The sequence below is a fragment of the Agelaius phoeniceus genome, chromosome 1 (genome assembly GCF_051311805.1).
Source record: "Agelaius phoeniceus isolate bAgePho1 chromosome 1, bAgePho1.hap1, whole genome shotgun sequence".
NCBI classification, from domain to species: Eukaryota; Metazoa; Chordata; class Aves; order Passeriformes; family Icteridae; genus Agelaius; species Agelaius phoeniceus.
Genome location: NC_135265.1, coordinates 114511078 through 114538939, shown reverse-complemented (window position 1 = coordinate 114538939; position 27862 = coordinate 114511078). Strand labels below are relative to the sequence as shown.

General features: G+C 36.8%; 1 protein-coding gene across 2 annotated transcripts; it reads left to right on the top strand.

The window, feature by feature from the left end:
- The first annotated feature begins 343 nt into the window (after positions 1-343).
- Positions 344-26980, top strand: TCEA1 (transcription elongation factor A1). 2 transcript variants are annotated; one of them, XM_077185619.1, is made up of 10 exons: positions 344-500; positions 6239-6301; positions 10715-10820; positions 18650-18737; positions 19760-19905; positions 21774-21830; positions 22693-22847; positions 24232-24378; positions 25298-25369; positions 26441-26980. In XM_077185619.1, the coding sequence occupies exons 1-10, from the start codon at positions 432-434 to the stop codon at positions 26447-26449; spliced, it is 912 nt and encodes a 303-aa protein (XP_077041734.1). In that variant the 5' UTR covers positions 344-431; the 3' UTR covers positions 26450-26980. The 2 variants fall into 2 exon arrangements, with proteins under 2 accessions (XP_077041734.1, XP_054497652.1); XM_054641677.2 differs by having other exon boundaries at positions 345-500; positions 19757-19905.
- Positions 26981-27862: the final 882 nt, after the last annotated feature.

Sequence of the window (27862 nt, the reverse complement as noted above, 5' to 3'; positions counted from 1 at the left end):
GGCGCCGTGGTTCGCTCTGTGTCCGCGGGTACGAACAGGGGTAGCGCTAGCAGCATTGCTGGGAGATGGGGAGGGTAAGAGGGTCACAGAGTCATAGGATCACAGACTATCGTGAATTGGAAAGGAATCCACTAGGATCATGGAGTCCGACTCCTGGCCCCGCACAGGACACTGAAGAATGACACCATGGGTCTGAAGAGCGTTGTCCAAACGCTTCTTGAGCTCGGTCGGACTCGGTACAGTGCCCAGTGAAGGTTGTCGGAGGTCAGACACATCTCACTGTACTTTTGCTGGGTTTGGGGCTTTTTCGGGGCCTCGCGGTGCGCGGGCGGCCGCAGCCCCGCCCCGCTCTCGGCGAGCGGCAGCGCTGCCTGCCTCCCGCGGCCGGCGCTCGACGCGCGCTGCCTGGCGCCGCCCGGGCCGCCGCCGCCATGGCCACGGAGGACGAGATCATCCGCATCGCCAAGAAGATGGACAAGATGGTGCAGAAGAAGAACGCGGTGAGAGCCGGGACGGGACGGGGCGGGAGGCGGATCGGCGCCGCGGGCCCCGGCGCGGCCCCGGCCGGCGCCGCGCTCCCTCTTTCCCGCGGGCGCGGGGCCTGTCCCTTCCCGCCGCCGCGCTGCCCGGCGGCCTCGGCGCTTCCCTCGCCGCCCCGCGGGGCCGCGGCGCCTCCCCCGGCTCCGCCAGAGGAGGGGGCACAGCAGCCGGTCCTGCTCCCCCGCGGGGCGGCCCCGCCGCCCTCGCCGCAGCGCCTTGGGCCGAGAGGAGGTTCCCGCCCGGGCGCCGGCCCTGGCTGGGAGCAGCTGCGCCCTCGCTTCCTGCTCGCTGGAAGCGCGGTGCTGGCCTTGGCGGGGAAAGGAAACCTGTCACCCCCTGGAACCGTGCGGACACGGCCTCTTGTACCCCCTGTACATAGGGTGTTGTCGCTTTTAGGCGTGAGAGCTGGAGTTTTAGGTGGGGTGTAAAAACTAAGATGTGAGTGAAGAGCCCAAACCCAGCTGCGGCAGGGCCAGAGTTGAGTGGGTAAACTTCACAAACAGATGAAGAGTGTGAGCCTTTTTTCTTTTTTTTTTTTTTTTTTTAACCTGCAACACTTCTAATTGTGTTTATTAATCTGGAGAATAACTTGTGCCTCAGAACGGATGAACAATATAGTTAGGCAGGATTCAATTGGCTTAGCTGAAGTGTTACTGTCATGTAATGTCCTTCATAAAGAACTGTGGTAACATATGGCGTTTATACGGTGCCTGCAAACACATTCAAGTAAAATCAGAGTGTTGAGCAACAACCAGATAACTGATCCTGGTTATAGATAAAATAGCATGCAAGTAAGTTGTCAACTCTGTTTGCTATTTCTTTATCAGGTTATTCTCTGGAAATTTGTGCTTTTATATGTAATTGTTGTTCTTCCTGCAAGAAACTAATAATAATATATGAAGTTAAGGGGTTTTTTTTCTACATGTTATGATAGTGCGTTAAAAGCTTAGTAACAGTAATAGTTGAGAACTCAACATTGCAATTCCACTTTATAGAAGTAATTTTGTTATTGCTTAATACTGGAGAGTATAAAGAGCATTATTAATAATATTTGCATATTTATAGAAATACTGACTGTATTAAAACAAGGTGATTTGTTTAGTTCAGAATACAAACAAATTCATTGTAAGTACACACAAGCCATGCTTCAATCTGTGAAGTTCCATAATATGGCATGGTTTAGCTCTGATCTCTTTGAACTCTCAAATGATACATTGTGGCAGCAAGACCCTTGTCTAGAGGAAACAATGTTTTATGACTGGCATTTATTAATTCCATAATTTTTCCCTCTTTGTTTTTAATTCTCTTCTCCATGCATTTAAGCACAAAAGCATTTGCTGTCTCACTTTCTCTAGAACTGAAATAGTGGCTCTTTCCTACAAGGTGTTGAAAGGGTGAAGACTTACTGCCTGAAATGCTTTAATATCATGGTCATGGGACTGATAAAGGGCAGCCAGCTCGATTTTATTTGTAAAACTTCTGATAACAGAAAGAAAATGACAGCTCTCAGGTAGCATGAGAATGACTGTTGTTCCTGGGGAACAGCCATACCAGGGAGCTGCAGGTGACCACAGGGTATTTCTCTGTGATCTGGGAGGCTTAGTAGTTTGGATAAAATTCCTAACAGCAGCTGGGAACATATTCTAGCACGTGAATATGTTCACATTCTAGCACGTGTAACATGATTAACCTTCAGAGCTCTGGGGAGCGCTGCCGTGACTTCCTTGGGGTCAGTGTAGGTGGGACGTGGCTGAGCACAGCGGGCACAGCTGGGCCGGGCTGTGCCTGGCTGGAGCCAGAGCTGGAGCTTCGTGTTCACCTCTGTCCAGCAGTGAGAGCCAGGAGCGAGAGCGAGGGAGCACCAGAGGCGTTGTGCTTTTGTGCTGTGTTGGAACCGAGCTCCTTCAGCTCCTTTGTTCAGCTGATGTTTTCTCAATGAGCTGTGGCCAAAAGCGGAGATCTGACAGTTCGTCCAAAGCCCGTGTGTGTGGCATGATAAAAACCCTTAGCAGCATCGAAGGAGAGGATGTACTTTAGTATTCAAACCAGGAGATGTCTCTGTTTTTCTGAGTCTTTGTCATATACAAGGTATTTCTTTATTGCACAAAGTGATTTCCTACCTAATTCTGCCCTGTAGTTAAAATGCTAACTTTAGCAAAATTATTAAGGTCGTCTCTATGAAGAGGTACTTTTTTGTCTCACAAAGATGAAGGAGAATTGATAAATGCATTCTTACACAAGTACCCACTGAATAATGATACTCTTGACAGCCTCTTGTGTTCCTTTCTCCATTTTTACTCATCAAGAACAGGTATTTGGTCTGTGTCTTTGAATGAGAATGATTTGATGAGACACATTAATAATAAAAGAAAGAAAAAAAAGCTTTGATACTTGCTCTCTCTGAAGCTGTCAAGAAATGTTCAAATGACAAGAAATGTTTGATCTCATACAAAAGGTGACTCTGGCTTGTGGCAAAGCACTCTGTGACATGTCTTTTGATGAGTTAAAAGGGCAGGCCATGCAGACACTCTTTCTGAGTCAAACTCTTGGTGATTTGCCTTGACTAAGGATTTAATTGTAGCTGTGCAGATTTCATGCCTATTTAATGAAATGATATGTGCAGTTCTTTTGTTTTGAAGGAGTAAATAATATGATTTAGTATTTAATGCACTGTGCCATACACATTTCTGCCGTTGCTTCAAATTGAAATAGATACCACTCCTCCTTCAGAACTGTGATTGGATTAAAACCTGTAGTGCCTTCCTTTGAGCTTCTGCTGTATGTAAGTACACCTTTCTTTCATTAAGCTGCTTAATGAATAGCTATTAAAACTAAGGCTGCACCCATGGATTAAAAATAAATCGAGAATGCTTGAGTAAATTTAGAGAGGAAAATAAAATTGTCTGTGTTATTAAATGTATACTCCTTTAAGTAGAACAGAATCATGACTGGATAGCTCTGCTGTCTTCAAAAATGTGCTTCATTTTCTATTGCCTGAAGCTCAGCTTCTAAAATATGACTGTAGAATACCATTCTGTGCTGTTGTGGTCTGATCAACTGAAAGAAGCTGAGAGGAGTAATCTACTGAGTCTCTATGTAATCTACTGAGTCTGTATGAAGCTGTTAAGTTCTGTTAAGTGACAAGGTAAATTGAAAGCCAGCCAGCTTAGGAGAATGGGACATAGCCTTTCATTTTCTATAAAATTACAGAAATGCCCTTAAAAGAGGGTTTATAACAATGGCCTTAATGATTGGGGTTTTTTTTGAACACAGAGGTCTTACATTAGGAGAAAAGTAATTACAAGTTATGCTGTGCAACTTCCACACTAGTTTTGAGATAAAGAGAGCATTTGACATTATGCTAAGAAAAGTGATGATGAAAAGCTGTTTAGTTGGTAAGAGTTTAAAACCAATTTAAATTTAATTTTAAAGCACAGTATAATTGATTAATTGATTAGAGAAGTGAAGGCTTAGAAAGGATTAGTGCATTATCAATTTTGGTAATTTGGTACAGAAACCAGCATAAAATGTAGATAACATCCGTTAACCTGTTGTTTTTTGGTTGGGTTTGGCTTTTTTGGTGGGTTTTTTTGGTGTTTGTTTGTGGGGGGGTTATTCTTGTTTGTTTGTGGGGGGTTGTTTGTTTGCTTGGTTTTTTGTTTGTTTTCTTTTTTTTAAAAAAGAATTGTTGCATGTCAACCTGCTATGTATCAAGTTGCTAGTATCACAAAGCATTTACTCTGGGAATAATAAATTTGTTTTCACATGTGCAGTTGGGAAGGGATATAACAGGCAAAGGAATTTTGACTAGGCTGTATTTCTAAGATGAGATGAAGAGAATGCTACTTTGCATTACAGTGTTACTTTCATATTGAATTTGCAGACTATAATCAGCTGTGTTAATTTTAAAATTACATGCTGTGTACAGTGTGCTAAAAACTTAATTAGTTTGGATGTAAGTTTTACTGGATTATATGTTTTGAAATGGGACATTGACTTCTGTCGTGTGTTTTGTTTTGGCTAAGAAAATTTTCTTGAATTTGATTTTGTTTTGTAGCAGTGAAGATAATTAATTTGCTTTATTTGGATCTGTGTTTGCACAGAAGAAACCACGCTTATGGCTGTTGAGAGAAAGATGTGGTTTAGTATGCCAACTCAATTTAGCACCTGAAAACATTGTGACATTTCTCAGTCTTGCATCATTGCTGCTAAAATTCTGTGGTTAAGACTGGAGAAGTTTTGTATAAGATGAATAAAAGTTAAATGTAACTTTTACTATCATGGCAAAATAGTAAAACTTTAGCTTTATATGTTAATTGAATTTATGTAAGGTGGGATTTGGTGAAATGTTTGGGTTTAGAGGTTTCCTTGGGTCAGAAGTGTTTGAAAAACAAAGGTTGTAGCCAACATTTGAAGGTGTCCAAACCTGAGGGTTTTTAAATGTGACACCGAAGTTCCACTTCCATCTTTCTGAACCTCCTGGTGGCTTTTTTATCTTTAGTGGTTAAAGTGTAAGACTGCAGTTGTAGCAGAATATTTTACATTTCCTTGCAACAGGTGTTGTAATAGAAGTCGATTAGGGAGAATTTGAAAAGCAAGCAAAATGCAAAATAAAATATGATGAGTTAAGAGGTAAGGAAAGAAAAATGAATCAAATTCCACAGATTTGCAAATGGAAATTTTATGGGATTTATTTCCAAACCTCATTAATTTAAAAAAATTTAAAAAAAAGAAAAAAAAGAAAAAGTAATGAACTGAGCCTGAGTGAACTGAATGGCCTCTTGGATGCACAGGCAGTTGTTGCCTCCCTTCTGTTCATAGCTTCCAGGTTCAGCACCACGTGCACTTGAATAACAGCCAAATCATCTCAGCCTTTGGGAGGTTTGTGTGGGCTGACAGCCCACGTGCACAGTCAGAAGTGTGTGCAGAACTTTGCTGAAGCAGAGTTGGTAAATCGTCAAGGTTGGAGAGGTTAAAGAGAATTACAGTGCTCACATTTATGCAAACTTTTTTAAAGTAAAGCCTATATTGCTAAAGAATGAATTGTTAAAGTAGCTGGGTATAGACTTTGTTAACATCTAATAGTGCAATCTCTGAATTTGAATCATCTATCTAGAAAGCTGCTTACACAGAAGTAGTTAGTACCTTTCCTAACAGTCTTAGGGGAAAAAGAAAAACCCACGGCGTGCGGCTTTACCACATCACCACAAATACAGTAAAGAATGATGTCTGTGTATGTTTTATATATATATGTGCATTATTGATGGACTGGGCAGAGCTTCTCAGCTCCAAGTTCTTGTGCTAAAACTGACGTGCTTGTTCTGAACTGAAAATTGCTGCTGTTGTCTGGATTTTTTCTGGTGCTGAAGCAAAACATCCTTGAAGATGTGTATTGGTTAAGTAGTAATTGACAGAATGCTTTGATTGTCATTTGAGTTACATGGGGTAAAACTCCCGTGTTAGGTATGGCAACTCTCTAGTCTTGAGTGAATACTTTGATTTCCAAGTTAAGGCCTGTTAATGCTTAGAGTTTGTGAAGTGGACCATTCCTTGTTCTAGTTCTGTGGATAAATTGAGAACTGGTGGTTTGAACCCAGTGTATGACCCTGAAGGCAGATAAGATTATATTGTTGATATTTTATTTGGAGTTCCTGATTGCTACCAAGTTGATGTTTTTATTTTCTTTCTTTGTTTTTAGGCTGGAGCTCTTGATTTGTTGAAGGAGCTTAAGAATATTCCCATGACCCTTGAGTTACTACAGGTATGATTTTCTTATTGTTGTTGTGTTGCAAATGTTAATTCCCTAATGAAGAAGGTTGGAGCCAGCAGATTCGAAAGGAGGTTACACTATTTAAATAGATTCCTAAGTCCAAAGTCTCGGAAGCATCAGTTTTGTTACATGGTAATCTAGTCTCACTTCACCTGATGTAGCACATTTATCTTAAGTATTTTCTTCCAGCAGCAAACTCTTAAAGTTTCTCTTTCTGATTGAGAGTCGTGAATTTTGTTGTGGATAAGGGAGAAGAGCTGCTTACAAATTTACCAGACATAGAATCTTACATTTTCACTCTAACACAAATGAGTGTGTTTCCTTCCTCTTGAAGGAGAATGCACCTGATTATGTCTGATACTGTCTTTTCTTATGTAGTTAGTTCTGGTTTTGCCTTGTAAGTAAGGAGAAACATAGTTGATACCTTGTAGACAAGTTGTATTTGACACACACTCCATGTTCCCCCTCCCTCATTCTGAGTAATGTATTTCTTAAGGTAATTATACTCCTCTTTTACTCTCCTGGGCTGGAGTGATGGAGGGGTACAATCTATCCCAGTTGTATGGATACTCTCACTAATGTTGCTTAGATTTGCATCTTTAACAATATTTTATATATTATTTGTAAATTCTTTCAAAAAATAAACTTGGTCAACTTTACTTATATGTCAAGTTTCAGAGCTTTTCATGTAATTCATCAGTGAGCAACTTTTGTTCCAAACTAGCCAGATATTCCCTATCTGTGAAAATTTTAGAATTTCAGTTAAATCTGAGACCTGATTTGCTGTAGTAGCCACTTAAATTGGAGGAGACTGAAAAGTAACTTTTTTCTAAGGAGCAATTAATGGTCACAGATAAAGAATTAGCTATAAATATAAAGTTCAAATTTTAAAGGTGTCAGGAGTGATAAAATTTTTGATTAATGCATCCTATATACTTGCAGAATGTACTTAGTAAGTTATCACTAATACTATTTCTGACAGTAAATGGGATTTTTAAGGTGTCGCTTTTATGCATGAATGCTGGTGCAACTCTGATACTTTGTCCCCTATGTTCAACTTTCTTCTTTAAAAAGAAAACAAACTCAAAACCCCCTAGAAAAAATACCCCACAGAAAACAAGAACAAAACCAAGAAAATCTCTCTGCTTAACCTGATTTTTTTGAGTTTCTTTGTGCAGGTCTTAATGCAAATTATATTTTGCATTAAGTATAATAACATTATTTTGCCTTTGGAGTTAAAAATTTCTCTGCGAGAGCTCTGGGATTTCAAGTACTTTGGGATACTCTTGCATAGTGCATTGTCTGTACCTTAGTTAGGAAGCTTTTCATAAATATCCATTGCTGTATTCAAAACAGTTCCACTGCATGAGATTGCATTTAGCAACATATTTGGACTCAAATTTACTATTTTTTTTTTCCCTTGAGAGTTTGATAAAATATTAAGTCTGACATAAACTTTCTTTGTTGGCCTCCCAAATTTGCTTAAGCAATGGTGGGCTCAGAGTGAGAGCTGAAATGCAAAGAAATCTCATTGCTCTGGTGGTGGGTCATGAGTGTGCCAGTGTCAGGAAGGGTGATGATCATGAGATAGTGGAGGCACTGTCTTCTTCTGTGCAGATCAAGACTTCTGACAATTGTGTTTGAATTGATGAAATGAAGAATAAAAGTGAAAAGTGTACTTCCATACCCATTTTTAAGAAGCTTTGAAAGCTGGCTACATTGAGAAAAGCTCTGCTAGCTCTGTTATTCCTGTGTAATAAGAGAAGTGATGATTTTTTTTGTTATACCTCTCCTACCTCAGCCTGAAATAATGAGGTCCTCTGACGAGTTTCACAGGTATGTGCAATAGGAAGGTGCATATTAGTAGTCTGGACTTGTGCTGGTGTCTTTTGTCTTTCTTGCCACATTTATTTTCACAGAAAGCTGAAGTGATTACAGGCAATAATACCATTGTGTCACATCTGATGAGTTTTATGTAAGCAAGCTGATCCTTCCTCAGCTAGGCAGGGAGCTGGTAGGCTTCCTCACACAATTTATCCTGTGGTCTGACTTGCAAATCTGTTTAGCAGCTTCAGAGCATTAAAGGCATCGTGTCCCTGGTGCTAATTGTGGTTAGTGCACAGCTAAACAGTGAGTGACACAGTCAGCCTTTATTTTCACAAACAGGTTTTACAGGAAGTTACACACACATGTGCAGAGCTAGGCTATGATGTGCAGCCTTTGTTAATGGCTTTAGGGCAGTTCACTGGCAAGAAATCCAGGGGTGGTTATTCTTCAGTGGTTGGTTTGGCTCTGCTTTGGTCTGAGTGCTCAGCAGTTCTCTATCCTCACACACTTACAGTTTAAAGTTGGAAGCAGGTCTGATTCCTTTGGTGGTTGCTCTCCCTCCCCAGCTGTGTTCCTTAAATTTTTAATTTGTTCTGGTTTAGAGAGCACCTGCTGCCCCTATCTGCTCTGCTTTGTGTTCAGTCATAGGTTACTTGTGCTCACTACTGCTTGCACCAACTGAGGGCTGCTGGCCAAAGCTTCAGTGATTCAGGGTGAAAACAGCTGTCTTATGCTGTCTTTGACTGTCTTAACTCTGAAAGCAGATGAAAAGTGCTATAGAATTTAAAGTGGGGAAGAATGAAAATACTGGAGTTTTTCACTTAACAGTGGCAATCGCAAGAACAGCTCTATAGACAGGATGACGAAGGAAATTTCAAATACTGTCAGCTGGTTTGTCACTAAAACATAGTAATTTTGAGAATATAACACTGATCTTTTGTGACTATCTGTGCCAGTTAGAAGGTAGATAAATTAGTAGATCATGACTTCCTCTCTTCAGGTAGACCTGATACAGTGTTCTATAAAAGCAAACAAATTAGTTGTTTTTATGTGCTGCTTTAAGAAAGCTGGCAGTTCAGAAAGTTCCCATAAACTGTCCCTCTTGTGTGATCAGAAGAAGAAATTTTTCTGGTTAGTTTTGAGTTTTACTTGAGTTTTTGGATTTTACTTAGCTAAGTCTGTAAGTTTGTGTGTTTTCCCTTTGCTGATGAGCATAGGCTGTCGTTGTGCCCAGCTATTAATGGAGGGTTGGGTTTTTTAGTAGATACATTTTTCTCATCCAGATGTGGTGTTTTATGGATTTTCAAGGACATGCTATTTTTTACTGTCTGAACATATTGTTGAGATTTAAGTGTTCAAAATACCAAGAAAATGGGCAGTACCATTAATGTGGGTGAGCAGAGTCCATCTTGGAACATTTTAGTTACAGGTGAGTAACCCTTTGTTTTCTTTCATTCAAAATGCATGTTTAGAGCTGATGCTTAGGCCTGAGGTTATTTAATGTGTTTCCTTGGCTGAAATAGATATGGATTACTTCAGTAGCTCATCCATGGTGCCTCAAAAAGTGTTGTTTGGGTTGTAAGAAGTAATTTACAGGAACAAATCATTTCCATTTTTAGCAAGACACAAAGATTTAAATTTTCCTTTTAAGAAGAAGGAAGTTAATGATGATCTACTACAAAAGTAAGTGGAGTAATTTCTGTTTAGTGAATCCTGTAAATGGTAATGCAACAAAACTGAGCATCTTAACAGCAAATAAAAAAAATTAGTCATCAATCAGAATACAAAAAGATAATAAAATCCTTATTTATATTGTTACATGCTTTTCTCCTCTTATGAAGCTAAAAGGGTGGAAATTTTCTCTTTGTTACACTTACACATTAGCCATAAATCTTCTAAAATGTTACTGTTGAGCTATATTTATGTCCTTATCTTCTGAGTCTTGAAAGGTGTGAGTTGTAACTTACTCTCATGTTTGCTCTGTAGGTGGCAGTAATGGCAAAGGCTTAAAGCTTGTCACTGTCGGCCTTTTCAGAAATATAGGATAGCTCATTCTTTAAAATCTTAAACACAGAGAGTACTGCTTCTGTCTAAAGTCAGAACTCTCTGTGCTAATGATTCTAAACAATCTCAGTATCACCAAAATTTTTAGGTACCTAAACCATGCTTGCTCCCAGCTGGGTATTACAGCTTTTTACACAGCCACTAAAAGGGAATTCTAAGAGTGTGATGTCAATGAAGAAGTCAGCAAGCTTCTTATAGTGCTGAAATACAACTACAGTCCTTAACCCTTGTGCCCACAATCACTGTCCACCCCTCCCCAAATTTTTGTGATGAAGACAGATGGTAATACTGTTGTATTTCTTTTTAAAATGTCCATGTTATTGAGATAATTTTTCTAAAGGCTTGCAGTATTTTGTCCTGAGAATCACAAGCAAAAAGGAAACAAACACACCACAAAAGAAAAAGAAAAAAGATACTGTAAAAATGAATGTCAAAGTACAAATTTATATATATTTATTTGTTAAATTGTTTTCCTGTCACTTGTGATAATGTATATTTCCATTTCTTTTGCAGTCTACCAGAATTGGAATGTCAGTGAATGCAATACGCAAGCAAAGCACAGATGAAGAGGTTACATCTTTAGCAAAATCTCTTATCAAGTCTTGGAAGAAGCTGTTAGGTATGGCAACAGAAACATCCCTGCTCTTGCATGTTTTAACTCTGTGCAGCCTTGGTGCTCATCATTGGCACTGCCTTGCTTTAGACATATTTGTGCTTTTGTGTGAATGTTGAAACTTTCTGTGCTGGTGTAATTGGTTTTTTACTCTTTGACTGTCCCCAGGCCATTACTGTGAGAGTGTGTGCAGAGAAACAGTTAATGTATTTTATTTGGGCTGGCAGGCAGCAGGACATCAGCTTCTCTGATGTGATTAATTTCTGAAGTCTTGTTGCCTGCAGTTGAGCTGGAGTGCCTGTACTGCACACTAAGCACTAACAAACTTCTTGACTATTTTCTTCATCAAATATAACAAGTACTCTGAAGAGCTGGTGCAAAATCTCATGTGAGAGTGTGGAGGCTTTGATGTTTGATTATGAAGAGAAAAAGACATTAAAATGTTAAAATCTCTTAGAACTTACAGGTAGTGAGAAACAGAGCTGCACTTTCTAAAACTAAAACCTTAATGATTTTAAACAGCTTACTAATTGGCAACTTAACACTTTTTGTTTAATTTCCCTTAAAGCAATTCATAAGCTTAAAACCTTTCTGTTTGGGTTTTATTCAAGGGTATTTGGTAGTACTTAATTTTTCTGAAAACTCTTAAATCTCAGAATATGTCCAGATATTTTTGTTCATACACTGTGGTGCACTCTGTTTTGTTTCTTTGTATGTAAGCTTAGGTAAATTAAGACTTTTGAAGCTTAAAATTGTAAAATAGAAAAGAATTTACTTAACGATTTAAATATTTACCACTCTGTCTGGAAAAATATGCTAAATACCAGGAGAGTGTAATTCCCCTACCATTTGAACTCAGCTTCATTTTTATCAGTTGTGAAGTGTTTTATCAGATACTTTATTACTGTCTTGTAAATGATATAGAAAATACTCTGACTGTCTAGAAATGGGCAACTTGTCAGAAACTTAAACTTTGATGCTCTAGTAAGAAAAAACAGTGTCTACAGCAAACTTTTTAAAGCTACCTTAAAGACTTTTAACCTACCTAATAATAATGTTAGTTTTAGAGGTTAAAACTGGATAATACTAGACATGCTGATAAAACACCTTAAAATTCGTAATGACCTTAATAATAAAAGTAAGTGCATATACAGGATCTTAGTGTAGGATCTGATCAGAGATAACTGGTAAATAGTGAAAGTAATATAATTTTTATTGTTGAAATTAAATGTGGAAGTCCAGCTTTATTAAATCAGTATATAAAAGTAGTAAGGTATATAAGTGGAGAAATTGACTTGTATATTAGCATCAGTTACTCTAAAGACTTCTAAAAGTAGCTGCTGGATTGAGTGATTTAGCTCTCAACAACTTTATTAAAGGTTGTTAGTCTAAGTTTTAAAAACAAAACCCTATCAATATTTGGTGAAAGTTATTTTTTTCTCTTGGAAGTTCAAATTTTTAAAACTGCCACTTAGCTTAGACAGCATAGTAGAGGATATACTCTCATTTCCAACAGAATTCTCACTGGGAGTGTGCTCAGATGCTGCTCTCCTTGGGGAGGGGGAGATCTGCCTGATTATTGCTGTCCTTTGACCTAAGGATTTGCCATTTTTTTGTTGATAATAATAAAAAATAATTGTCTCATTTTTTAACCCTTGAGTTCCTTAAGTCAGTCAGAATTGTCTTTATACGTTGTTACTTAAAGTTTACTGGTGTTTAAGGGTTCAAACATTGTGAAACCTGGGGAGTGTCACTCCTGCCTGGGGGGTTTCCATGCTGTAGTAGTCTGAGTAAGAATGTGATGCCTGAAGGTCACAGCAGGTCAGTCTGGGTGTAGGCTGCTGTGCAGAGGAGCAGTCCTGACTCCCCTTCTGCCTCTTTGCTCCCTCCTGTGTTACAACTAGTGCTGGAGTGGCTCTCCAGAAGACCAGAGCTGAGAACTGATCAGTTAGAAACTAATTGTTTTGTTCATTTCTTCTGGCTTGAAATTTCAACTATGACTTTTTGGTCCAGCTTGTTTGCAGTTGCTGTTTCCTGCACAGGGATTGTAGCAGTAACAAACAGCTGGGGCAAGTGGACCTTCCCCTTTTGTAGCTTGCTAGATTCAGATTGTTTTAACACAGCTGGGAGACTCTAACTAAGGCATTTTGCATGAGGTGAAGTCAAACATGTGAGGAGCTGGAAAGCAAATAAGAAATATTTGGCATTTAGCAGAACTGAGTATTTCTTGAGGCAGGGGGTATGTGACCTTCGTTCATATGGTAATTTTTGTTACATAACAGATATTATTGTGTCATAATTGTGCCAGCTCTAGTATAATTGTGGTAATGCACTTACTACATAAAATCAAGTGAATCCTGAAAATACAGCACTGCTTACATTCAAAACTTTGGTAGTTAAATTTTTCTTGGTTGTAATGTAGATCTTATAATAAAGCATAGTAAGGCAAATGTTTTGCCTCTTTTGTCACTGCTCAGTAACTCATTAGAACATAAAGTTTCATAACTGTGAAAGATAGGGTATAAGTCTGGGTGGGAATCTTACAAAGTACTCTTATTCTGTTTTATCATTAGTTTTGACTTTCTTGGAAGAATGCGCAATTCCGTATGTTGAGCTGCTTGAGAAATCAGTTTCGATTATGCTGTTTATAGTGCATGTAAAATGGTATGGAGCAAAGATGGCAGCAGAAGCGGACAGCTGTTAATCGTACCAAGCATTGTACTCAGAGCTCTGAAGTCTTTGTGAGTTATTTTTATAAATGACATTTTGAATTTAGGCAAGAATTGTTCACTGTTCAGGCTGCATGTAATGTTTCAGTTCAATGCTATCAGAATTTAGTTTTTAGGAATGCATGGGATACATGAGTACAAATCAAAGTGAGTTGTGAATCACCAGATCTTTGTGGCTTGACTTGAGCCTTCCCAGATTTTTTTCTCCAAGCGTTTTTTGGAGGGGTTGGAAGCTGTGAAGCTGAGGCTTCTGACCATCTGAAGTGACTCACTGGGTGAGCCACAGTGCAAGGTCCCTTTCAGATACTTTCTGAAAGTTAAACTATACAGCAGAGATGGTCACAATTTGCATAAGGAGCTAAATTCAGCTCTCAGAATAAAATGCTGCTCAGTTATAACATGGGATTTACCAATAATGATTGTTTTGCCAAGTAGCTGAATATACAGAGAGTATGCTGTGCAGGTAATGAATCTATGCACTGAATATACAGAGTATGCTGTGCAGATAATGAATCTATGCGCACTCATTTAGGTTGTCAGGAGTGTTTCTTATGTTAGAAAAGCAACAAAAATTCCTTAAGGAATATAACCCTCATAATAAATAATTACTTGCTGAAATGAAGAGTATACAGTGAAAAAGAATGTCTAGACCTGTAGGTAAACTTTCCTCCAGTAACTGTATACTGAACTGAAAATGCAGAAGCATGGCACAATATTCTTAACATTAAGTGATAATCTGTTGCCAGTATTGAAAACTTTAAGTGAGGCCACAAACATTTTGAAATGCCTATTTCAAAGAAGGGCATGCCTGAATAATTTTATTTTAAAAGAGTGTTTAAGTGTTAATAACACCAATCAGGCATCACGGAAGTATTTTACTAAGATTACTTTGCTCACAAAATCCTTTGTTATTTCAAACCTGGATTTGATTCTCCCGGAGCCAGCAGGTGCAGTCTAGGACTATCTTACAGGTATGTTAATGCTGTCATAAGTGTTGTTCAAGGACATCTCAAAGCCTACTGGCTTTGTTCAAAAAAAAAAAAATGTTCCTGGCAAAGCAAGTTCTTAAATTAGAGTCTAATAGCATTTACAAATATTATTTACTTTTGATAAGAAGAGTACATGTCTTTATAAGACATCAAGCAGAATCAAGTGCAAAAACAATTTCAATAGTTTCATTTTCATATCGAGTATGAGCTGTAGAAATCACCTCTTGTGAAGTGTATATTTGGAACTGTTCATGTACTGTTTGTAGGTCTGTAATTTGTTAAGCTAATAAGTGGAGAGATAACACACAATGCATTATACTGTATAAAAGAAAAACACGTAGTGAATAAGTCCATGTGTCATGGTCTTTTGACACTGATGATAAAAAAATCTTTAGCAAACAGTTCATAATTTTGTTGTTTATTTATGGACTTTTAGATATTCCTCCTTCCAGAGCTACTACTGAAAAGAGACTTTTACTGATCTTATCTTCATGCCTTACTACATCTTGTAGAGGAATTGCTGACAAGTGTAGCTGCTTGTGCATCTCAAGACTATTTGGTCAGAATCTGGAAAATGGAGCCTAAATAACTATTGCGTGTCAAGGTCATTGTTGAATTAATAATTATGTAATTTGGTACCTGTTCTCTTATCTCTTTCTTTTCACTTATTTAAACTGAATTCTCAGAAAACTTTCCAAGTTCTGGTAGTGATTCCTGAGTAGGCAACACACGATATCCCACTAAATTAAATTTTCATGTGCTTCCAGGTAATAACCAGCCCCCTTTCATTAATGTTTCTGGGGAAATTTTTTACTTTAATATTTTTCTTAATCTGAAGTTAGATTTATAAATGAATAACATTTCATCTTTATATTTTCTAGTTTTTTCTTTTTACTAGCAAATGTCTAGTGTTGGCTCGTAACATAGAAATATCTAGGAGAAAGCTATTAATGGCTTCTAACATTCAGATTAATTATGTTATCTGGCTGTATGTTTAAAAATTTCTGGTTTGATAACACAAACCACTGTTATGTCTTATTTGACCCTGGAGAGATTTTTCACTGGAGAAGCTTCAAATATCTTTCAAATTAATTGCAAGTCCCAGGTAGGAACTGCAGTGCCATTGTTAACCTTAGAATGTCTTATTCCAATGACTACTAGTCTATTCTTGTTACTACCATGTTCTTTGTATTTTAAAGAAGAAGTATTAATATAAATTAACTTCTCTTATAAAAAAACAAAGCTTTGAGATTTTTTTATGGCTGCCTGAAGATGCAGTAGCTAAAACTGCGAAGTTACAGTTTTCAGTCCTAAAATTGGTGATAATTCCCACTTGTTTCTGAAGACAAATTTGGTGAGTTTGAATAGCTGTATGGAGTTGCAAAAAGGAACTGCACAACTTGTAGTTTGTACTGTATAAATATTTATAATGTTCTGTAGACTTCCTGAGGTGAATCACATTGGAATTTTTAAAGACATTTCACAGAAGGGCCATTTTTTTCCACCTTACTTTGTTAGAATTTCTGTGGTTGTTCATAGTTCCCATTAGATGTCATTCTTCCTCTATATTAGAGTCTGGTCATTGAATGTAAAATAAGCTAATTAGTAGGGACTTTTAATTTGTCAAGGATAATTTTTCTATCCCCAGAGGATAGATGAAATGCTGCCTAGCAGGCTGTTAATTGCACTCTCTTCTTTTGTCAATACAGTACTTCAGTAAAACAAGATATCCTCAGTACTGTGTGAGTTTAAAGATGGAAAGCATCTCTTCTAGTGCTTTCCAATTTATGAGCCATAAGGTGACTTAAACAAATAATAAAGTGACTTAGGATAATATTAACTTTATTTTCAGCTTTTTGAAACTAGATTAAGCAAAAACTCTCAAGTGATTAAAGAAGCTTTAGTTTTGAAGACATACTTGCTAAAGATGTTCAGTTTCAGCTGCTCAAGTCTGACCTTGATTTGAGACATCCTTGCACAGACTGCAGCTTAGGAGGAGCTGTGCTTTTATCTGTGTGCCTTGTGTACATCCTGCCTTCCATAAGGGAAAGAAGCCATTGGGGTATTGGCAGGTGTTGGCAAGTGCCTGCCCTTGGTGAAATGGTTCTGGGCTGAATGGAAGTGTTTGATAAAAGAGATCTGGGTGCCAGCTATACAACTGTGGTGTGTGTGCATAATAAGCAGGAGATACACAAGTCAGACCTGAATTTGACAACTTGTGTGCCAGAAAAAAATGTGTAGGTAAATGGGCTGAAGCACAGCTCCTGCTTTGCAGGATTTGAGCTGTACCCCAAGATACCTGTTTGATCTACTGGTTTGTCTTAAAGCCTCTGACAAAAATGAACATGTACTTAAAATGTTATGAAGCTAAATAAGATTGTATGCATATTTGGAACATCTTTAAAGATTATATCATGTAATCAGTTGTTGCCATAGAGAGAGTGAGTATGCATGTTAAAAATGGGAGTTGTTTTCTTTCTCTTAGTTCTCTTCAGTTGTCATAGCAGAGAACTCATGTGATCCATTCAGTTTATAGTCTTGTTTGCTTTCTTAGTAAAATTATTTTTATAAACAGAAGTTGTTAAATTGGTCTCTTTATTAGGATTTTTTTAATAGCATTTTCAGCTTATTAAAGATGATCACCGAGTGCATCATCTGTGTTTAATTATCTTCTTTTTCCTAAATGAAATTTCTCACAGATTGAATACAACATTGCAAACAATGGGTGAGCTCTTGAAGGCTGGAAAAATACTCTGGAGAAGTATCTTCTTGTGCTTTTCTGGTTCCTGTACTATTTTGTGTGCATGTCCTTATAGGTGCAGCTGGAGACAGGATAGTAGATTGGTGCCTGGTCTGATCCAGTACTGTTGTCTCTGCTTTCCTTTTATGATGATTTTTTTTAACAAAGTGGTATTTCTTTGGATAAATTCCGTAACTCACAGGTTAAGGAAAGGATCAAAATTATGTTCAGTTTATTGTTCCTATAAAAATAAAGCCAGTACAGTTATTTTCTGCTCTATAAAAATCAAATTAAAAAGCTTGATGTTTGAAGAGACCCAGATTTGTGTTATGTACAACCAAGTTCTTCTGAGAAGCACAGGGATGGGGGTTCCTCTGTAAATAAAGACACTTTTAGATGCCTAAACAAGGATTTACATGCTCACTTCGGGACATCTTTGTTGGCAAGACTGAGCCTTAACAGATTTCCCTCCTTTTCTTGTCCTGTTTTTAATTAATTTTAAAGTTTGTAATATATGCTGATTCCAGTAATACAGTCTACGATTTTAGAAGTGTAATAGCAGCTTTATAAGGGCTTGGGAAGAGGAATTCATGAAATCTGTCAATCAGTGATGCCAATCTCACTAGGCTTTCTCTGTAGGCAGTAGAGAGCCACCCTTTCTAGAGAACAAATCAAAGCAGGCACTCAATTTAGCCACTCTGAAATCCTCTTTACAATGGAAGGGTGTATGCATTTTTGCTGTGCTAGAATTAAGTGTTGTGATTGCTCTTTTCTATATAGACTTTTGTCCTTATTCTTTATAAAATTGTTGTGAAACATAACCTGTATGGGAATGGCAGATTCAAGTATATTTAAATACTGAGACAAGTAATTGAAGAGCTATCACAGAAACTACTATCTGTGTGTCTGGAAAACTCCTTTGAAAATATGAAAGTGACTTTATATTTTGCCAACTATGGTCTCTTCCACAATATAATTAAAAAGAATGGCATGTATGTAGTAGGAAATTAAGTATCTAAAGCATGGAAGACAAATTCCAGAGACTTGATACAATACCTGGGAAGTTACTGTCTACCTAATGCAGGAGTGTTGGAAAAAATAAATCATAAAAGTCTATGTTTCCATCATGTCTTCACTGCCAGTTTAAGCAGATGCTGGACTTGACTCAAAGCATCTGAAGTGTTGTCATGTTTTCCATTTCCTGCATTGGGAGGGTGTTGGGAAGTGGAAGGCTGTACTGCAAGAGAAGGTCAAAGCAGAGAGTGGGAGATGATAGCATTTGTAACTGATTCGGGAAAAATCATGATATTTTATCACTGCTTTAAATCAGTTACTATTTCTGGGTAGAAGAGAGTTTCTCATGTTTTGTATTTCCAGATGGACCTTCAACTGATAAAGATTCTGAAGAAAAGAAGAAGGAGCCTGCATCTTCCTCACAAAACAGCCCCGATGCCAGAGAAGAAAGGTGCTTAATTCTTAATGGCTGTGCAAATAGTCTCACTCAGTACAAATTAACATTAAACTATTTGGTCTGAATTGGTAATATTAGAGACAGCTGCTGTGTTCTTTTCTGAAAGATAGAGTTGTACAAGAAACAGTGTGTTGTTGGGGAAGTAAACTGTGCTACTGTTGACATGAAAAAAACCCAACAAACATAGGTCAAGATAGAGCCAGACAAGTTTTGTTTATCCATCTGTTGGGTCTGTCAAATACTCTGCCCTCTCTCGGTACTAGCACCCAGCTTTGAGAATTGTAAAACAACTTTCTCTGCTTTGTGGTAATTGCATATGCTTCTTTTGTGTGTTAGCTTTTAAGTTTAATAAACATTCTGCACTTTTTTTGGTAAACACAGAGTATGTTACCAGAAAAAGAAGCCTGCATTAATGTCACTGCAGGAGCTAAAGAACATTTACAAAAGAGTATTTGCAAGCCCATTTCTTCTCTACATTTCTGACTTCAGTGATCTCTTTTCAGCAGCCATTTTAAAATTGAAGTTTAACCTCTAACTGTATGTCCAGATGGAAGATGAAAACTTGGTTTACAGTTTGCAAAACAACATAAATTGTGGGGGGGTTTTTATGACCATGGCACCCCTTCAGTACAGTAAGCAGATTGAATGCAAGGCATGCAGAGTGAATGTTGGTGTGATGTATCATCACTGTTTCTTGAAGTAAAGGTCTGTGGGAGGAAAAAAGATTTCATGTTAATGTAAAGAACTGAGAATTAAAGCTTATGTGCCATATAATGGAATGAAATACCTGCTGTGTCTCTATTGTGTGAAATACCCTAGTGAATAGTCTAAAGACACTTTAAAAAATTGTACTGACTCTAGAGCTATAAATAACTTCTTTAAAAGGTGGCTTGTGTTCTTATTTTCAAATACCATCAAATGGATGTAGCAAAAGACCCGTATTTTGCCCAGAAACAAAGTTATTTGAAGGGGGAAAAAACATTAATATTGGTTTTCATTTTGCCTTTTTTTAGCAGCTCAAGTAGCAATTCCAGCAGCAGGAAGGAGGAGGGTAGTGCTCCCTCAAATTCTTTCATCCCTTCTTTTCCCCGGGCTCCAAGCACTTCAGACTCTGTACGAGTGAAATGTAGAGAAATGCTCTCTGCAGCTCTCAGAACAGGAGGTGAGCTTTGTAGACTATATTTTCAAGTTTAACTATTTCCTTCCTCTCTATTTCTGTCTTTCCCACTCTACTTTTTCTCCTACCCTGTAGGCTGGAATAAACCCTGTTTGCATCCATTTGAGTGTGTAGACCCATAAACCAGTTCACCCAAGGTGCAAGTAATGAGTAACCTTGATGGCATGGGGATGTTTCAAAATGCGTTTTTGTTGCTGCTAATTCAGGACATTTTGTGGCTCAGTTCATCTGATACATTGCCAACAGGGGATCTTATTTTAAGGAATGTTGTTGCCTCCTTAATGCTTAATTTGAATTTTTTTTTGTATAGGCTGCTATTTTTTTTGTCTCAGTCTTTTTGACTGAGAGGGTGTGACTACATACAAGACTGCCTTACACCAGAGGTCCTGGGAACCTTCAGATTTTAGTTTTTGAAGGCTGTCTTTCTATTTTGATTTATTCTTGACATTTCATTAAGATAGCTTGCAGTAATAGAGTTTGCATTGCTCTTATCCTCATGCCTTCTGTGTATCTATAAATTCCTTGACTGTTCTGGGATTTTTTCTTTTTATCTCTCATATACACTCGGGTGTCTTTAAACTGACAAATTGAATGATTTGCTAGATCAGGAGTAAACTGAAAGCTGGATGTTTCAGAATTACCTGATTTTTTTCTGGTGCATCCTTTTTGTCAAAATTATGACCCAGCTCCTGTTTCTCTGTTCTTAGCTTAGTGTAACTTGGCCCAGTGTAAGTAAGCTTCTGAATCATCTGTGCTTACTCTCTTCATTCTTTTATTCTTTCTTTTAATTCATAGAAATTCAGGTATAGACAATAAAAAATGTTGACTAAAGACCATAGGTTAGTGGTCATCTGGATATATAGTTCATAGACTTCTTTTGGGACCAGACAGTCAGATACAGCATCTGAGTGTTCATAATTCTATGTAGTCTTCATTTTAAATAGTTTTCCAAAAACCTTTTTTGCTGTGTTGCTTTCTACAACACATGTAAACTGATGATCCATTTTTAAAAATAAGGTTATTTTATTATTTTATGCCCTTTGGTATGAGATCAAAGGACAAATGATGTTTGGGTTACTCGCTGAAATATACCCATGTTGAAATGAGGAGGCAAACATTATATGCAATTTGTTTTTAAGCTGTCTTGGAAAGGTAGATGTCTTTGTGGGGAAGCATTATGGTCAGAAACAGTAAACAGTTATCTTGAGACATTTTAGTTCAAGTGTTTTACTGCCTTCAAGACTGCTGTGGTCAATTTCTTCTAATTTACGTCTTTTATGACACATCTCTGCTTTGCATTTAAAAAAAAATCTAATAAGATTGTTTGTTATTTAATTACCATGTTTATAATGAAATCTTTCTCTTCCATGCATGCAAAACATTTATTTGCTTACTCTTGTATTGTATGGACTAAAACAATTGATTAAACACAATATAAAATGTTTCCCTTTTATAGTAGTTTGTTCTGTGCACAGGCTGTGGAGATGGGAGAGATGCCAAGCCCATTGGAATATTTTAGATTTTTCTGTATAACAATGGTTTTTGTTGCTATTTGTGCTTGCTGCAACTAGGTATCAGAAGTTTTTTGGTTTTTAAATGTTTTTGACTCTTTTAAACTTCTGTTCTCCCTCTTTTGCTTACTTGTGTTCTTCCAAGTAATAAATTTTGAAAGGTTAAGCATGGAGTAAATTAAAATTACATATACGACAAGAAGACTCACTGCAAGTGTTTTATAATTTGCTGAGTTTCAGCATTCTGGAACTGTAGGGATCTCAGGAATATAGAACACTGAGTGTCAGGTTGCTAATATTTTATTTGTTTATTTATTTATTTTATTCATTTGTTTTCCTCAGATGATTACATTGCTATTGGTGCTGATGAAGAAGAGCTGGGTTCTCAAATTGAAGAAGATATCCTTTGTTGTATATGTGTGCTCTAGAGCAGGAGTGTTTTTGAAAAACACAGTAATTTTCAAGTTAATCAACTTGATCTATATATTGAGTGTTTTTATATTTCATATAAAACAAAAATGTTAACTGTGTTTAACACATCAGTACATAAATTTAGTGTTTAAAAATCAGCCCAACCTAAATGATTTGCCTTAAAATATGTAGGAATGCATGTAGGTGAGTGTGTGTGGGTTCTTTTCAGCTCAATATGTTTTCCTTGTAGCAGCAATATTATATCTTACTGAAGCATTCTTACATAAAATGCTGGGCTCTTCTATGCTGTTTTAAAATCTTTTCTTGTTAACAGTCTTAATCATTTTCTAGTGTCTTTATTTAATTTTCTACAAGTTTATTTCTAAATGAATTCACAGTTCTCAAAAGGGTGGTTCTGGTACCAGTGTTTGAATCGTTCCAGAACAGCGGTCTGTGCTTCTTTTTTTAACAAAAGAATTTGTGTGACTGAGCTGTCATTGTTTGAATATTTCATTCAAAAATTAATTAATTCTCAGGATGAGATCAAGAAACTGGACATAAAGTTATGGGTGACTTTTCACAATTACAGTTGAGGTCCTACTGCCCAAAAATTCGAATTTCACTGACCCTGTGCTAAACCATGATTAGGCTTCAGAAGGTTGTGAATTCTGCTGTGTTGAACAGGAAAGTAGCTGTTGGTTGGTGTGGGGGGAGGACTTGATGGACAGTGGGGAAGTGCCTTGGTTTAGAACTTGCCCCCCAGAATGAATCCTTTCTAATGCTCTGTTTTACTTGTTAATGTTTTACTCTATTTGACTTATCCATGTTTTGTTCCTTAAATCCAAAGCACCTATTTTTCAAGAATTAAAAAACACTGATATGAAATACAAAAATAGGGTACGAAGTAGGATAGCGAATCTCAAGGATGCAAAGAACCCTAACCTAAGGAAAAATGTATTATGTGGAAACATTCCTCCTGACAAATTTGCTAAAATGACAGCAGAGGTAAGTAAAGCACAGGTCTTGAACTACTCCCCTTTTGGACTTACACCCTGGCCTGTATTTATTAGCCATAAAAGTAATTTGTGTAAGCTGGTGTACTTCTGAATGACTGTGGCTTTTTTGTGGCTTGCAGAACCTGAATTACAGGGCTGTGCTGGGGTAGAGGGCATGAAAGTGTCTTTACAAGTCAAAATAGATCGAGAAATTCAAATGAAAAATGAGATTTTATGGGAGAGAAAAGTGAAAGCACATCTTGTTAACATCTTTTTTCAGTTCTGTAGTTCTGCTTCTATGTGTTAGATTCTACCCCCTCAAATGAAATACAAAGGAGTGTCTTGGAGACTGAGAGAAATTAGTTGTGGTCAACTAATGAAAATCATGACTAACTTTATTGCAAAAGAAAGTTGTGCTGGGCTTTTTTAGTGTTTTTTTTTTTTTTTTTGTTTGTTTTTTTTACTATAGCTTTACATAAAGGTTAGGGCAAACAGAGGCTGGTGAAAGAATGTGTAGAAAAAGCAAATTGTACCTTCAGTATGTATTTTGATTTTCTTTGTTCTACATATTTAGAACAAACATATACTTTGTCCTGTCCAGTGCACATTCTTTGTTTCATTAATGTTTTGTATTGAAATGTCAAATGGCTAAAACCCCCTTAGTGTTAAGATTACTTCTTAACAGTAGTGAAAGAGCATTGATACAAGATTTTCATTCCACGTCTACATGGGATGGTGAATAAAATTGTATTGAAGAAAAATGTTACAAACTGGTTTTGCTGTGCACACTTGATTACTAGACCTTGTGGAGATCTCGTGCACTAAAACTATTTTAAAGGAAAAAGAAAATGGGTGATTCTGAACTCTTTGCTTAGTGTTTAGAAACAAAGTTAATATGATTTCTGGTGACGTATGGTAAATTATGGCTCTACCTATTTATCAGTACAAATATGGAAGTCAAAAAAATGTAAATTTTTTCCTGTAATAAATGTTACGTAGGTCAATGAGATAATTATCCAAGGATCTAACCTAGGGAGAGCATCTTTTTTGCCTCTTTGGAGGACTTCTAAATCTTCTGCCTTGCCTCACTTACATTTCTGAACTTCAGAAGTGTATTTGCATAGAAATGTTTCTAGATGCTTGATATTGTATCTTGTACTTTATTTTCCTATCTGTGTTAAAGAAGAGAACATTTTTAACTTCTTGTAGCTTCTGTGCTGTGAAATAGCCCAGCTTAAGTCTTGTAAAATTAAAAATGTGTAGAATCACATTGCCCTTCAACAGAGTTGTTGTTCATGGATTCTAAATAAAAAATTGTATTGGCTTGCACAGTGGTAACTTGTTTTAAAGCTAAAACCCTCTAGTAAACTCTGTCTGCTCTTTGTCCTTTGTAGGAAATGGCAAGTGATGAGCTGAAAGAAATGCGCAAAAATCTGACCAAAGAAGCTATCAGAGAGCACCAGATGGCTAAAACAGGAGGTACCCAAACTGATCTGTTTACATGTGGCAAGTGCAAAAAGAAGAACTGTACATACACCCAGGTGCGTGGTTATTCTGACTCTTAGTTTTCCTTTTTCAAAACTTAAGTTCTATATAAAGATTGTCAGAGAAAAAAGTTTGGAATTGCAAAATGAACTTCCAACAAAATGCTGACAAATTATAAAATGTGAAGGTAGCTGGATCTACTTAGTTGTGCTTATGTAAAGCAAGTTTGTTGTATTTATTTCCCAAAAATTTTATGTAGATCCAAGCTTAGTATCTATATAGACTGGAACTTGAGTTTTTTTGCAATGCTGAATTCTTGATAATTCTTCTTAATACATCATATTCATAAGGGTTTTATGTGGAGGAGAGATACTGTTTTTAATGTGTGTAAGCTTATTTTTACAGAGGGACTAAATAGCAGAAAATTATATGTATGTATATGCACATGTATATTTATATATATATTTAATGTACCATTTGACTAACACAAGACTCTGATTTGCAGTCATTCCCACAACCACAGAAAGGGTGCTTTAATTGGCTTAACTGTGCTTCAGGGAATGTCATTTTCATCATAGGATCAGCTGCATTTATATTTTGTACTGTTTATCATATGCTTTAAATAGAAAGTTGATTTTCAGTCATGAGATTTTAAGCCTTTGCATTGGTAAATGTATGTAAAGCTGTACTGCCTATTGTACTTTTAGTGCAGAATCTTCTAGAAATACGTGCACAGTTTCGGTGCAGAACTTGGTATTTTAGTGCTACTAAATCTCTCTAAATCCAAGTTTATCGTGGCTTTATAGTGAGGCAAAAAGCCCAGTTTCAGTTGATACATAAAGTTAACTTGTATTTTTATGCAAATTTATTTCCTTAATGTTAAACTTTGATTTAAACAATTACATTGAACGCACACTAACAAAAATTGAAGATATTAATTTTCCTTTCCCTTTCTGGCTCTTGCCTTTGCCAAAGGTTCAAACCCGCAGTGCTGATGAACCCATGACAACATTTGTTGTCTGTAATGAATGTGGAAACAGATGGAAGGTAAGACTGTTAGACTGCTCTGCATATCTGATAGCAGGCAGCCAGCCTCTGTGCTTAATTTGGGTTTACAGTAAATGTGACAAACCACTTTCTGTTGACTTTTGGTTACTTCTTAACCCATTAATGATATTACATGTTGAGATTGCAAAGTAGCTTTAAATTAGAAATACATTTTTGACTGAAGGTATGAGATCTCTCAAGAAGGTTGGTGGCAAAGGGGGAGGGAAGTCAGGACTTAGTCGTTCCGACATTTAGTTACAATACTGCTTTGACATGGGAAGTGGTGACAATCTAGTCACTCTTTTCTCTTTCTTCACCCAAAGTTCTTTTAACTGGTTTTAAACCCTGCTTTGGTGAGTGTAACAGGCCTTTTTTAGACCTTTTGTTGTTACTGTTTTTTCTGTTTTTTTACTATTCTGAAAAGAAGAAGCAATAGAAAAGAGAGATGACTGCTGCTGTATTCCTGTGTTCCTGTGCCAGGATAAGTGTAGGGCAGTGATAACTTGATTGAATCTTTTTTTAAGTTTGGGAAACAGGAATTTATAAAGCTTTGGAGAAACATTGATAGTTCAATAGAACAGAGAAACACTGAAATGAAGGCTTGTAAAATTTACAGTTTAAGGTGTGATCACATGCCATAGGAAGCATGATAACCTCATTCTGTTATTTTTCTATGTTAAGCATGCTGCAGCTCTGCAGGGCCATGCCACGGTGTACGTTAAGAATCCCACATAAAAAAATATTTTATGTATCTTGGTTTACATAGCTTATTGCTGAATATTGTTCATATGTAGGCTCTGAGATATCTAAATAATATATAAAGCTTAGAAATCATTTGATGGAATTGCTTGCAGTAACTGGAAAAGTATATTTGTCCTTAAAACCTTATGTAAGGTGGCAGTTACAGAAGTGTCTGTATACAGATGCCTGAAGGAAGGGTTAAAATACAAGCAAGTGCTTTAATTAGTAATTTCCATATTCTAAGTATGGTGTTGTATTTCTGTTTCTTCTTGTAGAGGTTTAGAACTAAGAAATATAAAGATCTCATAATGTATTATTTTCTTTTGACAGTTCTGTTAGAAGAAGAAATTGTCAAGACATCTGGACCAGTATGAACGAGTATTTTGTAATTAGCTTTAAAAACTAGACTAAGCATCTAGCTTCCTGCAAATGAGAGGGTTTTTTGGTTTTTCTTTTCTTTTTATTTCAAAGCAGCATACATGCCTCAAGTTAGCCTTTGTTTTGACACAACCATCATTTCCTTAAATGCCTTCCTATAGCTGGTAGTCAGTAGGGCCAGGTTGCTCAATTGTATGGTGAATTTTAAAATATTTTTTCATTTTTATAAGTAAGTTGACATTAAACTTTTACCAGTTAAACATTTTGGTAATTGTCTTGTTTTTTTCTAACTATGTGAATAACGTACTGTATTTTTTGTGGTCTGAAATATACACGCTCCTCCTGTGTGTATTTTACGTCTCCACATTTGCTTGGTTGTAAGAATGAAATTTGTTTCTCTCTGCTCTGTTCAATTTGCTTTGCAAGCAGAAAAGGTATGTAAGTTCCTCATAACATTAAACTCAGTTGTTAACTAATACACAATTTAATTAACTCTCTAGTTTGTGTGCTCTTTTTGGGCTAGGACTAAATTTGCAGTCATGGGGTTTGAATATTTGTTAGTGGATATGATGACCTCTTTTGCAATGGTTGGTTAAGCTTGTTTATGTAACCAGCTTTGATCAATGCAATATATTTTATTGCCCAAAGCATGTATTTTACCTTCTATCAGCAGGCATTATTTCTAAGAATGTCCTAAAATAGTGGTTAAATCTGATTTGAATGTTCAGTCTTGCTTAATGTGCTTGACTACCAACTTGGGCTTAGACTTTGTAAATAAGCAAAGGCATTGTGTTGTAGGCTATCCTAATAACACCAGCTAAGCAATTCATTACGTTAAACTGGCTGGGGAGGTAATACTATACTCCCTTCATTTAAATGGCATTGATTTTGTTAATGAAATGATTTTTTGAGATGTAGGGTATCTGGTGTCCATCATAGACTTGCAAGTGGGAATAAGTTATTAAAATTATGATCTTTTCCATATGAGAAATTATATAAATGCTGCATTTTTAGAGTTCGCTTTTTAGTAGTGCATGTTTAGAAATATTTGCAAATGTGTTTTCAAGGAAAAACATGTCAACATCTTTAGAAGAGATTAAATTCATTAAATCTAATTTTATATTACTTAATTTGTTAGAGTTTGGGGCTGAGGAGGTCTTTTTTGGCACTGTATAAATTATTCATGAGGGAATGGGAAGAGTATGCACAGCTCCTGGAAAATAAATTCCTTGAATGTAAAGGAACACCAAGGTTTTCTATGTTGAATGTTTTTTGTGTGATAGTGGCAACTGTAACAAATGAGTTGGAAATAGTATGATGACACTTGAACTTTGGGAGACAAGAACTGTTTGGTTAATACTTGATACAGCAATC